We start from the raw sequence: 16,087 nt of genomic DNA, 5'->3' as shown, positions 1-16,087 counted from the left end.
TAGATAATGTAGAGGAAATGGACAATTTCCTGGAAACACATGAACAATCTAGACTGACCAGAGAAGAAACAGAAGACCTCAACCAGCCAATCACAGGCAAAGAGATCTAGTCAGTTATCAAAAAGCTTCCCACAAATAAATGCCCAGGGCCAGATGGCTTCACAGGGGAATTCTACCAAACTTTCCAACAGGAACTGACACCAATCTTAAACTCTTTCAAAACACTGAAGAAAGTGGAGCACTACCTAACTCATTCTATGAAGCTAACATCACTCTAATACCAAACCAGGCAAAGATGCTACAAGAAAGGAAAATTACAGGCCAATCTCCCTTATGAATATGGACACAAAAATTATCAACAAAATGCTTTCAAATCGAATCCAAAGACACATTTAAAAAGTCATACACCAAGACGAAGTGGGGATCATCCCAGTCATGTAAGGATGGTTCCACATAAGAATATCAATCAATGTAATACAACACAATAACAAATCAAAAGGGAAAAATCAAATGATCATCTCAGTAGATGCTGAAAAAGCATTCGACAAAATCCAGCATCTTTTTTTTTTTTTATAAAAACACTTCCAAAGGTAGGATTGAAGGAAACTTCCTCAATATGATGAAGGGCATACGTGAAAAACCCACAGCCAGCACAGTGCTCAGTGGCAAGAGACTGAAAGCCTTCCCTCTAAGATCAGGAATGAGACAAGGATGCCCGCTGACACCACTTTTATTCAACATTGTGCTAGAAGTGCTAGCCAGAGCAATCTGGAAAGACAAAGAAATAAAAGGCATCCAAATTGGAAAGGAAGAAGTAAAACTGTCATTATTTGCAGATGATATGATCATATACTTGGAAAACCCTGAGAAATCAATGACACAGCTACATGAGCTAATAAACAAATTCAACAAGGTGGCAGGATACAAGATTAAAGCACAAGTCAGTAATGTTCTTATAAACTAGAAATGACCTCATGGGAGAGACACTCAAGAAGAAGATTCCATTCACAACAGCAACTAAAAAAAAATCAAGTACCTAGGAAGAAATTTAACCAAGTAAGTAAAAGAACTCTACACAGAAAATTACTTAACTTTACTAAAAGAAATAGAAGGGGACCTAAAGAGATGGAAAGATATTTCATGTTCATGGATAGTGTTCCAGTTTGCTAATGCTGCCATTAAGCAAAATACAAGAAATGGATTGGCTTTTATAAAGGGGGTTTATTTGATTACAAAGTTACAGTCTTAAGTCCATAAAGTGTCCAAGGTAAGGCATCAACAAAGGATACCTTCACTGGAGAAAGGCCATTGGCATCAGGAAAACCTCTGTTAGCTGGGAAGGCATATGGCTGGCATCTGCTTGCTCCCAGGTTGCATTTCAAAATGGCATTCTCTAAAATATTGCTTTTGGGGAGTTTTGTCCTCTCTTAGCTGTGGCTTGTCTTCAAAATGTCACTCTCAGTTGCTCTGAGGTCCTTGTCTGTGAACTCCTTAATAGGACTCCAGTTATCCAATTAATACCCACCCTGAATGGGTAGGCTAACACCGCCATAGAAATTATCTAATCAAACATTTCACTCACAGTTGATTGAGTCACATCTCCATGGAAACACTAAAAAAATTCCAATCTAATCAACACGAATAAGTCTGCCCACACAAGATTGCATCAAAGATAATGGCATTTTTTCGGACATAATACATTCAAACTGGCACAGATAGGAAGGTTACATGTCATTAAGATGTCAATTCTACCCCCCAAACTCATCTACAGATTCAATGCAATTCCAATGAAAATTCCAACAACCCACTTTGCAGACTTGGAAAAGCCAGTTATCAAATTTATTTCAAAGGGAAAGGGGCTTAGAACTGCCAAAAGCATTCTAAAATAGAAAAACAAAGAGGGAGGGCTTACACTTCCTGTCTTCGAAGCCTACTATAAAGACACAGTAGTCAAAAGAGCATGGGATTGGCACAAAGATAGACATATTGATCAATGGATTCAAATTAAGAATTCAGAAATAGACCCCCAGATCTATGGTTGACTGATTTCTGATAAGGTCCCCAAATCCACTGATCAGGGACAGAACAGTCTCTTCAATAAATGGGGTTGGGAGAACTGGATATCCATATCCAAAAGAAAAAAAGAGGACCCCTTCCTCTCACTCTACCCAAAAATTAACTCAAAGTGGATCAAACACCTCCATATAAGAGACAGTACTGACAGTACTCCAAACTGGCTGTCAGGCATGAGGCAGGCTTGCTGGAGGGATGAAAAAAAAGGGATCCAAGATATGGATTAGGAGACACAAAGAAAAATACTTCTCTGTGAATAACACTAGACAAAAGACAGACAGTGCTCCAGAATACCAGTTCCAGGATTGTACCAGCTGGACAAGGTCTGCTACATCCACAGTAACTGTGCACTAGGTGAAACTGAGAGTCTACATTTGGAAATGAGTGAGTGAGGCTGCTGGGGAAATGGCAGCCACACTGCAGTGGGAGAAAACTAGGGTCAGAGTTTGGAGGCGGGTTAGTTTAAAAATCCCTAAAAGTGGCTGCAGATCCAGCAGCAAGAGCTGTGCAATCAAGCACCGTGGGGAGTGCTTTCCATGCTCTGGGCAACCACCTCAGTATCTGGTGTGGATGATAGCCATTCACACACCCACAGCTAACTGTCCCAGAGCTGGGAAGGAAGAGGTCTGCAGGAAGGGGAAATTACCATGACCTGTACAGTCAGCTTTTTTGCAGGCTGGGAATGCCCCTGTGCACCCTGAGCTATGCTTGTGGATTCTGCTCTCCTGTGACATTGTGCAGTCTTCCCTCTGCAGAGGCCAATGGAAAGTATGGCTTGGAGGTGGGTCCCACACAGAAATCCCTACACCAATCCCAGGGACTGGTGGCCCACAGCAGAGGGACTGGGGGAGTCTGAGCCAAATGGTAGGCACCTGCAACAGCTTTAAGTCTCCAGGAATGGCTGGGAGATTTGAGTTTTGAAGCCATCTTCCCTCCCTAACTGCACACAGCACATCCCCCACCTTCAGGTCTGGCAGCACCAACTGCACACAGAAATTTGATGCACTGATTGGAGCCCCACAAGATTCAGACCCCACTTGCTGCATAGATGAAGTTGGGGAGAACTGGATGGGGGTAAGAGGTGGCTTGGGGCGCCGTCTGCTGGTAACTTAGGGAAAGTGCACTCCACCAAGCTGTAGCTCTGAAAAATTATAAATACTTGTTCAAATAAGCCTGCATACCATAAAAGAACCCTATCAAGATAAGCAAATGCCAAGAGGCCAAAAACAACAGAAAATTCTAAAGCATATGAAGAAACCAGAAGAGATGGATAACCCAAACCCAAACACCCAAATCAAAAAATCAGAGGAGACACAATACTTGGAGCAATTAATCAAAGAAGTAACCATAAAAAATGAGATCATGGCACAGGATATAAAGGACATGAAGAAGACCCTAGAAGAGCATAAAGAAGAATTTGCAAGAGTAAATAAAAAAGTAGATGATTTTATAGAAATAAAAGAAAATGTTGATCAAATTTAAAAGAATCTGGATACACACAGTACTAATTAGAGGAAGGTGAGGAAAGAATAAGCAAACTGGAGAAAGAAAGAATGAGAAAAAAAATTCAAAATGAAACTCAGGGGTATGATGGACAACATGTAGCACACAAATATAAGAATCATTGGTGTTCCAGAAGGGGAAGAGAAGGGTAAAGGAAAAGGTATTCAAAGAACTTGTTGGGGAAAACTTCCAGCCCTTCTAAGCAACATAAATATGCAAATCATAGATGCCTAATGAACTACAGAGTCAATCCTAATAAACCCACTTCAAGATATATTCTGATCAGATTGTCAAATGCTGAAGAGAAGGCATAAGTTCTGAAAACAGCAAGAGAGAAGCAATTCACCACAATACAAGGGAAACAACAAAAGACTAAGCAGTGACTACTCAGTGGCCACCAGGGAGGCAACAAGGCAATGGTATGACATATCTAAAATTCTAAAGAGGAAAATTGCCAACCAAGAATTCTTTATCCACAGTGTTCTCCTTCAAATTTGAGGGAGAGCTTAAAATCTTCACAGACAAACAAATGCTGAGAGAATTTGCTAACAAGAGACCTGCCCTACAAGAGATACTAAAAGGAGCCCTACTGGCAAAGAAACAAAGAAAGGGGAGACAAGTATGGAGAAGGGTTCAAAACTAAAGAGATTTAGTAGGGGTACATTAAAGGAAATAAAGAGGGGGAAATACTCAGACACACAAAGGATAGGATGGCTGATTCAAGAAACCCCTTCACAGTAATAACATTGAATGTGAATGGACTAAACTCCCAAATTAAAAGATATATATTGGCAAAATGGATTAAAAAATATGAACCATCAATATGTTCCTTACAAGAGACTCATCTTAGACCCAGAGAAACAAAGAAATTGAAAGTGAAAGAATGGGAAAAAAATACCCCATGCAAGCTGCAGCCAAAAGAAAGCAGGAGTAGCAATATTAATCTCAGATAAAATAGACTTTAAATTCAAGGATGTTACAAGAGACAAAGAAGGTCACTGTATACTAATAAAATGGACAATTAAACAAGAAGAAATTACAATCGTAAGTATCTACACACCCAATCAAGGTGACCCAAAGTACATGAGACATATATTGGCAAAACTGAAGGAAGCAACAGATGTTTCCACAAAAATTGTGGGAGACTGCAATACAACATTCCCTCCTATAGATTGATCAACCAGACAGAGGACCAATAAACAAATTGAAAACCTAAACCATCTGATAAATGAATTTGAATTAACAGATATATATAGAACATTCCATCCCAAATCACCAGGATACACATTCTTCTCTAGTGCTCACAGAACTTTCTCCAGAATAGATCTTATGCTGGACCATAAAACAAGCCTCAATAAACTTAAAAAGACTGAAATTATTCAAAGCTCATACTTTGCTCACAATGGAATACAATTAGAAGTCAATAATCATCAGAGACTTAGAAAACTCACAAATATCTGGAGTTCAAACAACACACTCCTAAACAATCAGTGGGTTAAAGAAGAAATAGCAAGAGAAATTTCTAAATATAGACAGATGAATGAAAATGAGAACACAGCATATTGACACTTATGGGATGCAACAAAGGTGGTATTGAGGGGGAAATTTATTGCTCTGAATGCATATATTAAAAAGGAAGAAAGAGCTAAAATCAAAGAACTAATGGAAAAACTGAAGAAGCTAGAAAATGAACAGCAAACTAATCATAAACCAAATAGAACAAAAAAATAGCAAGGATTAAAGCAGAAATAAATGACATAGAACAAAAAAAACAATAGAATAAATAAAACCAAAAGTTGGTTGTTTGAGAAGATCAAGATTGACAAGCCCCTAGCTAGATTGACAAAATAAGAGAGGTGACATTACTGCAGACCCTGAAGAAATTTTAAAAATTATAAGAGGATACTATGAACAGCAGTATGCCAGCAAACTAGATAATATAGACGAAATTGACAATTTCCTGGAAACATATGAACAACCTAACTGACAAGAGAAGAAACAGAAGACCTCAACCAGCCAATCATAAGCAAAGAGATCCAATCAGTCATTGAAAAGCTTCCCACAAATAAACGCCCAGGGCCAGATGGCTTCACAGGGGAATTCTACCAAACTTTCCAAAAAGAACTGACACCAATCATACTTAAACTCTTTCAAAACAATGAAGAAAATTAGAACACTACCTAACTTATTTTATGAAGTTAACATCACTTTAATATCAAAACCAGGTAAAGATGCTACAAGAAAGGAAAACTACAGGTTTATCTCCCTCATGAATATAGATGCAAAAATTCTCAAGAAAATACTTGCAAATTGAAAACACATTAAAAATACTTGCAAATTCAAGACACATTAAAAAAATCATACACTATGATGAAGTGGGGTTCATCCCAGTCATGTAAGGATGGTCCAACATAAGAAAATCAATCAATGAAATACAACACAATAACAAATCAAAAAGGAAAAATCAAATGATCATCTCAACAGATGCTGAAAAAGCATTCAACAAAATCAAGCATCCTTTTCTGATTAAAAGAAAAAAACACTTCAAAATGTAGGAATTGAAGGAAACTTCCTCAATATGATAAGGGGCATATAAGAAAAACTCATAGCCAGCATAGTACTTAATGGTGAGAGACTGAAAAAGCCTTCCTGCTAAGATCAGGTATGAGACAAGGATGCCCACTGTCTCCACTACTATTCAACATTGTGTTAGAAGTGCTAGCCAGAGTAATCCAGCAAGACAAAGAGATAAAAGGCATCCAAATTCGAAAGGAAGAAGAAAAACTGTCATTATTTACAAACAATATGATCTTATATCTGGAAACCCCTGAAAAATCAATGACACAGCTACTTGAGCTAATAAAAAAATTTAGCAAAGTAGCAGGATACAAGATTAATGCACATAAGTTAGTCATGTTCCTATACACTAGAAATGACCTAACTGAAGAGACACTCAAGAAAAAGGTACCATTCTCAATAGCAACTAAAAAATCAAATACCTAGGAATAAACTGAACTAAGGATGTGAAAGACCTATATATAGAAGACTACATAACTTTACTAAGAGAAATAGAAGGGGATCTAAAAAGATGGAAAAATATTCCTTGTTCATAGATAGGAAGGCTAAATGTTATCAAGATGTCAATTCTATCCAAACTCATCTACAGATTCAATGCAATTCCTTACAGAATTGGGAAAGCTAGCTATCAAATTTACTTGGAAGTGGAAGATGCCTCAAATTGCTAAAAACATTCCAAAAAAGAAAAATGAAGTGGGAGGACTTAAACTCACTGACTTTGAAAATTATTATAAAGCCACACTAGTCAAAACAGCATGGTACTGGCAAAAAGGTAGACATATTGATCAATGGAATCAAATTGAGAATTTGGAGATAGACCCCCAGATCTATGGTGGATTGACCTTTGAAAAGGCCCCCAAAACCACTGAACTGGGACATAGCAGTCTATTCAACAAATGGGGCTGGGAGAGCTGGATATCCATATCCAAAAGAATGAAAGAGGACCCCTACCTCACTCTCTACACAAAAATTAACTCAAAATGGATTAAAGACCTCAATATAAGAGACAGTACCATAAAACTCCTAGAAGATAATGTAGGGAAACATCTTCAAGACTTTGTATTAGGAGGTCACTTCCTAGACCTTACACCCAAAGCACAAGCAACAAAAGAAAAAATAAATGGGAACTCCTCAAACTTCAAAGCTTCTGTACCTGAAAGGAATTTGTCAAAAAAGTGAAGAGGCAGCCAACTCAATGGGAAAAAATATTTGGAAACCGTGTATCTGATGAAAGATTGATATCTTGTAAATATAAGGAAATCCTACAACTCAATGATAGTATGGACAGCCCAATTACAAAATGGGCAAAAGACATGAAAAAACAGTTCTCTGAAGAAGTAATACAAATGGCCAAGAAACACATGAAAAAATGTTCAGCTTCATTGGCCATTAGGGAGATGCAAATTAAGACCACAATGAGATATCATCTCACACCAATAAGAATGGCTGCCATTAAACAAACAGGAAACTACAAATGCCGGAGAGGATATGGAGAAATTGGAACTCTCATTCATTGCTGGTGGGACTGTATAAGGGTGCAGCCACTCTGGAAAACAGTTCAGGAGTTCCTCAGAAAACTAAATATTGAGTTACCCTATGATCCAGCAATTTCAGTTCTTGTTATATACCTGGAAAATCTGAAAGCAGTGACATGAACAGATATTTGCACACCTATGTGCATAGCAGCATTGTTCACAACTGCCCAGAGATGGAAACAACCCAAATGTCCTTCAACAGATGAGTGGATAAACAAAATGTGGTATATACACATGGAATACTATGCAGCAGTAAGAAGGAATGAGGTCATGAAACATATGACAGTGGGATGAACCTTGAAGACATAGTGCTGAGTGAAATGAGGCAGACACAAAAGGAGAGATACTGTATGTTACCACTAATGTGAACTCTGTGAAAAATGTAAAATAAGTGTCTTATGATGTAGAATATAGGGCACCTAGAAATAGAAGCTAGTGAAGGGGGAATGATAAACTAATATGTACAGATATGATCATAAGGGTCACCAACACTACAATAACACTAGGGGTGAATTATTGGCAGCTGATAAGAGCTCTGGGATGTATTGTAATTGTTTAAATTTAAGAGTGATGAGGATTGTACAACAAAGTGAAGATAATGTTAGAATCTGACCATTTAGCTTGGGATAGAATATATATTAAGTGAAATTAGGAACCCATTACTTAATGAATCAAGCCCTTGACTTGAGGCCTGCTCTTGTGAAATTTAGGATTGTAAATGGGAGGCTGAGCCCTCCTATAATTACGCCTAAGAAGCACCTCCAGGGAACCTCACTGTTGCTCAGATGAGCCTTTCTCTCTTTAAGCCCAACTCAGTAAATAAATGCATTAACCTCACCTCCACAAGGCACATATGTCCCAGGGAAATAAATCTCCCTGTCAACATGGGACATGATGCCCAGGAATGAGCCAGGCCCTGGCAGCGAGGGATTGAAAATGCCTGCTTGACCAAAAGTGGAAATAAAAAGATAGGTAACAAGCTGAGGTCACAGTGGCTGAGAGATCCCAAATAGAGTCAAGAGGCTCTCCTCAAGGTTTCTCCTATGCAAACTCCAGCCAGACATCCCAAATGGCCACAGTATGCCATGCCCTTGCCAAAAATAGTCCCCAAATACCTAGGTCCCTACCTCAGATTCTATAAAAGATTGACTCACTAAGTTTTATCTCTCAGAAACTTAAATCCACCAATGTTCCTTTGCCAGACAAGCTCTAAAACACAGAGGCAATGGTCTCTTTAAGAACAACAATCAGATGAAACCCCCTTCCCCATCATGTTGACACCCCTTTTCAATATGAACAAGTTAGGGTGCTCACTGTGTAGACACTTTTGGAGTTGGAGAAAGAGAGTAAGTGAGAGGAATGGGTAGCAACAAACAAGATAAAATTTAACAAATGTTTATGAATATTGGAATATATATATTTAGATGCTGGGGGGTTGGAGTAGCTGAAAGGAGATAAATAACACAACGGAAGTGTAACCTATAACATCCTTTGAAATTTGCTCCATAGCTACTTGTTGAATTGTGCTTTGAAATTCTTCACCTTTCTGTATATACCCTATATTGCATAATATGGAAAGAACTGAAACTGTGAAACTGTAACCCATAACAAATTTTGAAATTACCTGTATAACTGCTTGCTGAGCTGTACACTGAAAGTTAACACCTTTCTTTACACAGGGTATATTTTACAATACTGGAAATAGCTGAATTGTGGAACCGTGACCCATGATAATCTTTGAAATTTGCTCTCTACTTGTTAAATCATACTTTGAAAGTTATCATTGCTATGTATATATGTTAAAGTTCACCATAAAAAATGCGTTAAAAAAACATTAAGCTAAGAGAAAGAAGCCATGCACATAGTATGTGATTCCATTTATATGAAATGTCCCCAATGGCAAATCCACAGAGACAGAAGGCGGATTACAGTCACATTGTAAAATGCAAGGGGGATGACAATATGCTGTAGTGGGTAAGGTACAGACCACTGCATTCAATTTCTGAACAATAATTCACAGACTTTGTGAGTTATGTCACCTCCTTGTGCCTCAGTTTCCTCACTTTGATATAGGGATAATGAAATATCTATGCCATCAGCTTGTTCTACAGATTGAATGATGAGATGAAAAGACCTTTAGTGCTTAAAACTGACACAAAATAAGCATTACTGTTAGTTGTTATTAGCCATAAGTATTGATATGAAATGTTATACAACATGTGGATGAACAAATACAGAATGATATGCACAGCATCCTATCATTTATAAAAAGAAGGAGAATTTACAGGCATAGACTATTCTGGAAGGAAGCATAATTCAAGCGATAATATTTGCTCCAGATGGGGGAGACCTGGGAAATTGCTTTTCATGTTTTCCCTTTTTACTGCTTTTTTTTAATGTTGTGTGCTGGTTTGAATCTATTATGTCCCCCACAAAATCCATGTTCCTTAATGGGGGCAGATGTATTAGTCTTTTGATTATGGTGGAAAGCTTGTTTCCATGGAGATGTGCCTCACCCAACTGTTGGTGAGTTCTTTGAGTAAATTATTTCGACGGAGGTGTGGACCCCACCCATTGGGTGGGTCTTGATTAGTTCACTGGAGTACTTAAGAGGGCTCAAGAGCCAACACAGATGCTGATGCTTGGAGACACAGACAGAAAGATGTTTGGAGGCATTAAGAGATGAAGCCCAGACTTTGCCTGGGAGAAGCTAAAAAAGGACCCCCAGATGCTTGGAGAGAAATGCCCTGGGAGAACAAGTGAAGAGGCACAGGAGCTGAGAAAGAGAGAAGCCAAAAGAGAAAGAATCTCAAGAAAGGATGCACACAGGCTAAGAGACAGAAGCTCAGAGACATTTTGGAGAAAGCCATTTTGAAACCAGAACCTGGGAGCAAAGGACCAGCAGTCACCAGTCACGTGCCTTCCCAGTTGACAGAGGTGTTCCAGATTGCCATCAGTCTTTCTTCAATCCTCTGGTTGATGCCTTAATTTGGACACTTTTATGCCCTTAGAGCTGTAAATTTGGAAACTAATAAATCCCCATTATAAAAACCAGTCCATTTCTGGTATTTTGCATAAAGGCAGCTTTAGCAAACCAGAATATGTAGCAAGAATTAACTTCATTTTAACTTTTTGCATTAACTTTTCCAAAAAAATATTTTAATGGACAGTGGATTGGACACTGAGAGTAACAGAAGCAAAGGACATCATTATGTCACTGACAGTAAAACTCAGAAAATGTCTGATTCTAATAGGTTCTTAAACAGTAGGGTGATAAAGATAGGAAATGCAAATGGTCTATAAGAATGTGAAAAAGCCTCATGTCTCTTACATAAAATAATATATATGAGCAAATATAATGAGATAGCTACGTCACATATTAAAGTGCCGCAACAAAAATAAGGATCAAACTCAGCATAGGCATAGCTGCAGAGAAACAAGCACTCACACAATTCTGATGGTCAATTAAATAGGAACCAATTTTTTGGAAAATAACATGCACTATGTATTTAAAATGTTACAATTCACCTGCCCTTTGACTAAGGCAATTTCATATTTCATAATTAAATAACCACAGATGTAGAAGAAGATTTATCTACAAGAGTATTCAAGGGAGTATTGCTTATAAAAGCAAAAACAAAACAAAAAAACAATGAAAAAAAAACAAAAAAAAACAGAAACAACTTAAATATCCATGAATAAGGGATAATTAAAATAAGTTGTGCTACATCATTGTACTGAAATATCATGCCAAAAATGATATTATAGAAGAATTTCTGATTAAGTGGGAACATACTCATGACATCATATATATTAACAGAAAAAATAGGTATAGAAAATAAAATATTATTGTTCTATTTTTTGTAGATAAACATCTAAATGTATGCAAAGGAAAAGAGTATTGATGGTATAATATACGAAGGTAACTTGCCTAAGGTCACACAGCAAACAAGTGGTAGTGCTGGGGTTTGAGCCCAAGTCTTGTTGCAGTCCTAGACACTGCTATTCTAAGGAGGCCTCATCTTTGGGCATAGGACCTGGCATTCCACAAAACTTTCTGGAAGAAAGATGACTGTAAGAGGTAGGAAAGGAAGAGGGACCGCACCTGGTGTCTTTGAGCGTTGAGACTTCGGCATTGACACTGGAAAGTTTCTGCCTCAGGATCCACAAGGTCCAAGTGAGGAGGATGGAGTTGATCTACAAAGTCAAGCAGAAGGGATGCCCCTGGAAGTTAGGATCAAGACCAAGGTTTAGGACACAGACTGTGACCTGCAGTGGAAGTCAAGGTCATCCTCTGTAAGGCCCAACCTCAGCATCTCAGACTGGGACACACAGAGCCCCAGGACAGTTTTTCAACAGGGTACTATCAGTATTGGGGGATGGACTACTCTTGGTGGTGGGGACTATTCTGTGCACTGTAAGGCATTTAGCAGCATCCCTGGCTGCTACACACTAGATGCCAAGAGCACACACATGCCCCAGTTATGACAACAAATGTGTTACAAGACATTGCCAAGTGTCCCCTGGGGTGGAGTTGGTGGGAACAGAATATCCTGGTAAAGAACCACTGCCTTAGGGTAATGCATTTATTTTTTCAAAATTAGTAATACTTTCAGAGGAGTCAAATGTCCCTGAAGATTTGGGGATGGACAGGATAAAATATTATTATTTCCATCATTACATATACACTGGCACAAATGTTTGTCAAACATTGTGCTAAGTGTTTCACATTCATGGTTTGAGCCCCATGGCTGCCACCCATGTGAGGAGATCCTAGAGAAGAGAACTTGGTGCCTTTTGGGAGCAGGAAGTTCATTGGTACAACAAGAGACAGGCATGAGGAAAAGAGCAGAAAAGAAAACTATGGAAGTTGGCAGGGCCACACAGGGAAAGACCTTGAGCACTATGCTAAGGGAGGTGGGCTTTTAGGCAATGGAGAAACCACAGACAGATTTCATGCTGAGGAATATGAAGGTCAGTTTTTAATTTTAGGAAAATCATTCTAAAAAACTCTTTCACAAAAAAACACCAAAAATGCTTGCTAAAATTCAATAGATATCCCCTTCCATTTATAGCTGAGCTTGTAAGAAAGTAAAGGAAATCCCAGAAGCCATGAATGAAGAACAATTATGAAACCAGAGTCATGAGCTAGAAATGACACTGTAGTTTTCCTCAGGGTATTTTCTGAAACCAGAATCTAAAGTCTGGGGATTTAATGGTGATTACTGGAACACAGGGCAAGCCCTTGACTCCACACAAAAAGGGGAAACCACTAAATAAAAGCAGGACCACACCATCCCTGAAAGCATAAACAAGAAAACAAAATCCTGACAAAGAGAGGTGGGCCAAGATGGCAGCATAGAGAGGTGTGGAATTTAGCTAATCCCCTAGAGCAAATAGTAAATAGCCAGGATCAACTGGAAAATAGTCTGGAACAACTGATGGGGAGACACCCCTGACTGGACAACATTGTACACCAGTCAGGAATGGGTGGAATGGCTGAGATTGCAGCAAAGAACTGTAAGTAAAGTTCCCCAAACTGTGAAGCTGGTGCTCTTACCCAACCAGCATGGCGGGCTGTGTTGCAAAACTTTGCTGTGGGAAAAAGAAGTAGTCCCTGCTGGGAGCAAGGAAATTTAGCTCAACCAAGCTATAACTGTGGTTTTAATTAACAAATTTGGACTACCGTATACAGGCTATGAGCATGGATAAACCCAGAGCAAGCAGGTGAGGAACCTGGAGGTTTATCCTGGCAGAGGTCAGGGCTGATGGAAAAAAATACATAAATAAATAAAAATAGAGGCTTTGGAGTCCACTGAGATCAGAATAATGGAAAAGGGCTGTGTCCCAAGAAAAGGTGCACACAGAACCATGTACCAATTCTGGTTCTTGCCTGGTGAACTGGAGGGCTGAGGACTGGCTTTGGAAAGGGGACTTCTTACTTTTTTCTCTTTTTTCCTCTCATTATAAGTAGCTCATTAGAGAAAGTATCAGGCATTTTCAGTTGTCAGCACTGATGCAGACAAGGGTAGAATTAAGATAGAGGGTCAAAGGAAATACTCAAGTGGAGACAATTCCCTAAAGGGTTTATCTTCCTTGAGAAAAGAGAGGGACAGGGCCCAGCTCATGTAGCAGCCTTCCTTCAGAGAACGGAGACCCCCAAGGCCTGGGAGGGGAAAAAATACAAAAACTGCTTAAAATTGACTTCTGACACCCTCAGACCATGGCCAGGACATGACCCACTGAGAATTAAATGCAGCACACCTCTTTACACCAGTGGGGAATTGCGGGCTGACAAGCACCATCTGCTGGGCAGGATAGGAAAAGGACACCACCTAGAACTCTCACACGAAAGTCTGACAAATTTCTGTCTTACCCTCAGGGAAATCTGATACTGAATATGGCCTCCTCCTGACACCCAGGAAAATCTGATTGTGGTAATCAAGAAACCAGATGCCTAGGCAATAAAAATTTATAAACTGCACTATAAAAAATGAAGACATGGCCCCGGTCAAAAGAACAACCTACACTTCAACTGAGATACAGGAATTGAAGCTACAAATAACTAATCAAATAAATCTCCTAAATCAATTCAAAAATCAAATCAACGAGTTGAGGGAAGATATGGCAAAAGAGATGAAGGAGATAAAAAAATCATTGGGCAAACATAAGGAAGAACTTGAAAGTTTGAAAAAACAATTGGCAGAACTTATGGGAATGAAAGACAAAATAGAAGACATGAAAAACACAATGGAGACATACAAAAGCAGATTTGAAGAGGCAGAAGAGAGGATTCATGAACTGGAGGACAGGACATCTGAAATCCTAAACACAAAAGAATATGTAGGGAAAAGAATGGAAAAATATGAGCAGTGTCTCAGGGAACCGTATGCCAACATGAAGCACACAACTATATGTGTCATGGGTGTCACAGGAGAAGGGGAAAGGGGCAGAAAGTATAATGGAGGAAATAATCACTGAAAATTTCCCATCTCTTATGAAAGACATAAAATTACAGATCCAAAAAGTACAGCATACCCAAAACAGAATAGATCCAAGTAGACCAAATCCAAGCACATAATAACCAGATCATCAAATGTCAAAGACAAAGAGAGAATTCTGAAAGCAGCAAGAGCAAAGTGATCCATCACATACAAGGGAAGCTCAATAAGGCTATGTGGATTTCTCAGTAGAAACCATGGAAGCAATGAGGCAATGTTATGATATATCTGAGATACTGAAAGAGAAAAACTGCCAACCAAGAATTCTATATCCAGCAAAACTCTTCTTCAAAAATGAGGGAGAGTTTAAAATATTTTCAGACAAAGAGACACGGAGAGTTTGTGAACAAGAAATACTAAAGGGAGTACTACAGGAAGATAGGAAAAGACAAGAGAGAGAGGTTTGGAGAAGTGTGTAGAAATGAAGACTATCAGTAAAGGTAAAGAGAGAGAGAGGGAAAAAATAAAAATAAAGTAAGATAGACATAAAATCCAAAAGACAAAATGGTAGACAGTAGACACTACATTGAGTGAAATTAGCCAGAAAGAAAAGGATGGATTCTGTATGGTCTCACTAATATGGACCAACAATGATGAGCAAAATTTGAGAGTTGAGAACACAGGTTATCAGGAGATAGGTTAGAGATTGGGCTTTTGATGCTGAACGAGTGCGGAATGATCAACAGGATTGATTTTATGGATCCAGAAATGGATAGCACACTACTGTGTGATGATAGCACAATATTGTAAGTACTCTGAACAAAGATGAGCGTGAGTATGGTTGAAAGAGGAAGGCTAGGGGCATGTATGACACCAGAAGGAAAGATAGAAGATAAATACTGGGATTGTATTTACTTAGCAAAACCTAGAGTGGTCAATGTTAGTTATTAAATGTACAAATATAAAAATGTTTTTGAATGAGGGAGAGCAAATGAATGTCAACATTGCAAGGTGTTGAAAATTGGAAGGTATAGGGGAAAAATACAATCAATGAAAACTAGAGTCTACAGTTAATGGTAATATTGAAAGATGCTTCCATTAATTGTAACAAAGGCAATATACCAAAGCTAAATGTCTGTAAGAGGAGGATATAAGAGAGTGATATGGGATTCTTGGTGGTGGTGATGTTATCTGAACTTTTCATTGTATTTTATTTTTATTTTTCTTCTATCTTTTGTATTTTTATTCTTCATTTATTTTTCTCCTTTTCCTCTTTCTTTGGGGCAGAGATGGGAATGTCCTCATATAAACTATGGGAGTGAATGTATAATTATGTGATTATACTGGGAATCACTGATTGTTTACTTAGGGTAGATTCTATGGTGTGTAAAAGAAACTGTTAAAAAATAAATAGAGGGTTACAAGTGCTAGAGAAAACGTGGAAAGGGATGTACTATT

General features: G+C 38.5%; 1 protein-coding gene across 4 annotated transcripts in view; it reads right to left on the bottom strand.

Moving 5' to 3' along the window:
* ADGRE1 (adhesion G protein-coupled receptor E1) overlaps nt 1-16,087 on the bottom strand; it is a 117,911-nt gene that overhangs the window by 13,886 nt on the left and 87,938 nt on the right. For 3 of the 4 annotated variants that reach the window (XM_037823820.1, XM_037823822.1, XM_037823823.1), the window contains one exon: nt 11,794-11,885. In XM_037823820.1, the coding sequence (XP_037679748.1) occupies nt 11,794-11,885 (92 nt within the window). Of the gene's footprint in view, nt 1-11,793; nt 11,886-16,087 lie in introns of those variants that run through there. The other variant, XR_005214933.1, reaches the window with a different exon arrangement.

Source organism: Choloepus didactylus (assembly GCF_015220235.1).
Source record: "Choloepus didactylus isolate mChoDid1 chromosome 25 unlocalized genomic scaffold, mChoDid1.pri SUPER_25_unloc1, whole genome shotgun sequence".
Lineage (NCBI taxonomy): Eukaryota > Metazoa > Chordata > Mammalia > Pilosa > Megalonychidae > Choloepus > Choloepus didactylus.
The sequence above is the reverse complement of the archived record's forward strand: the minus strand, read 5'-3'. Positions and strand labels throughout refer to the sequence as shown.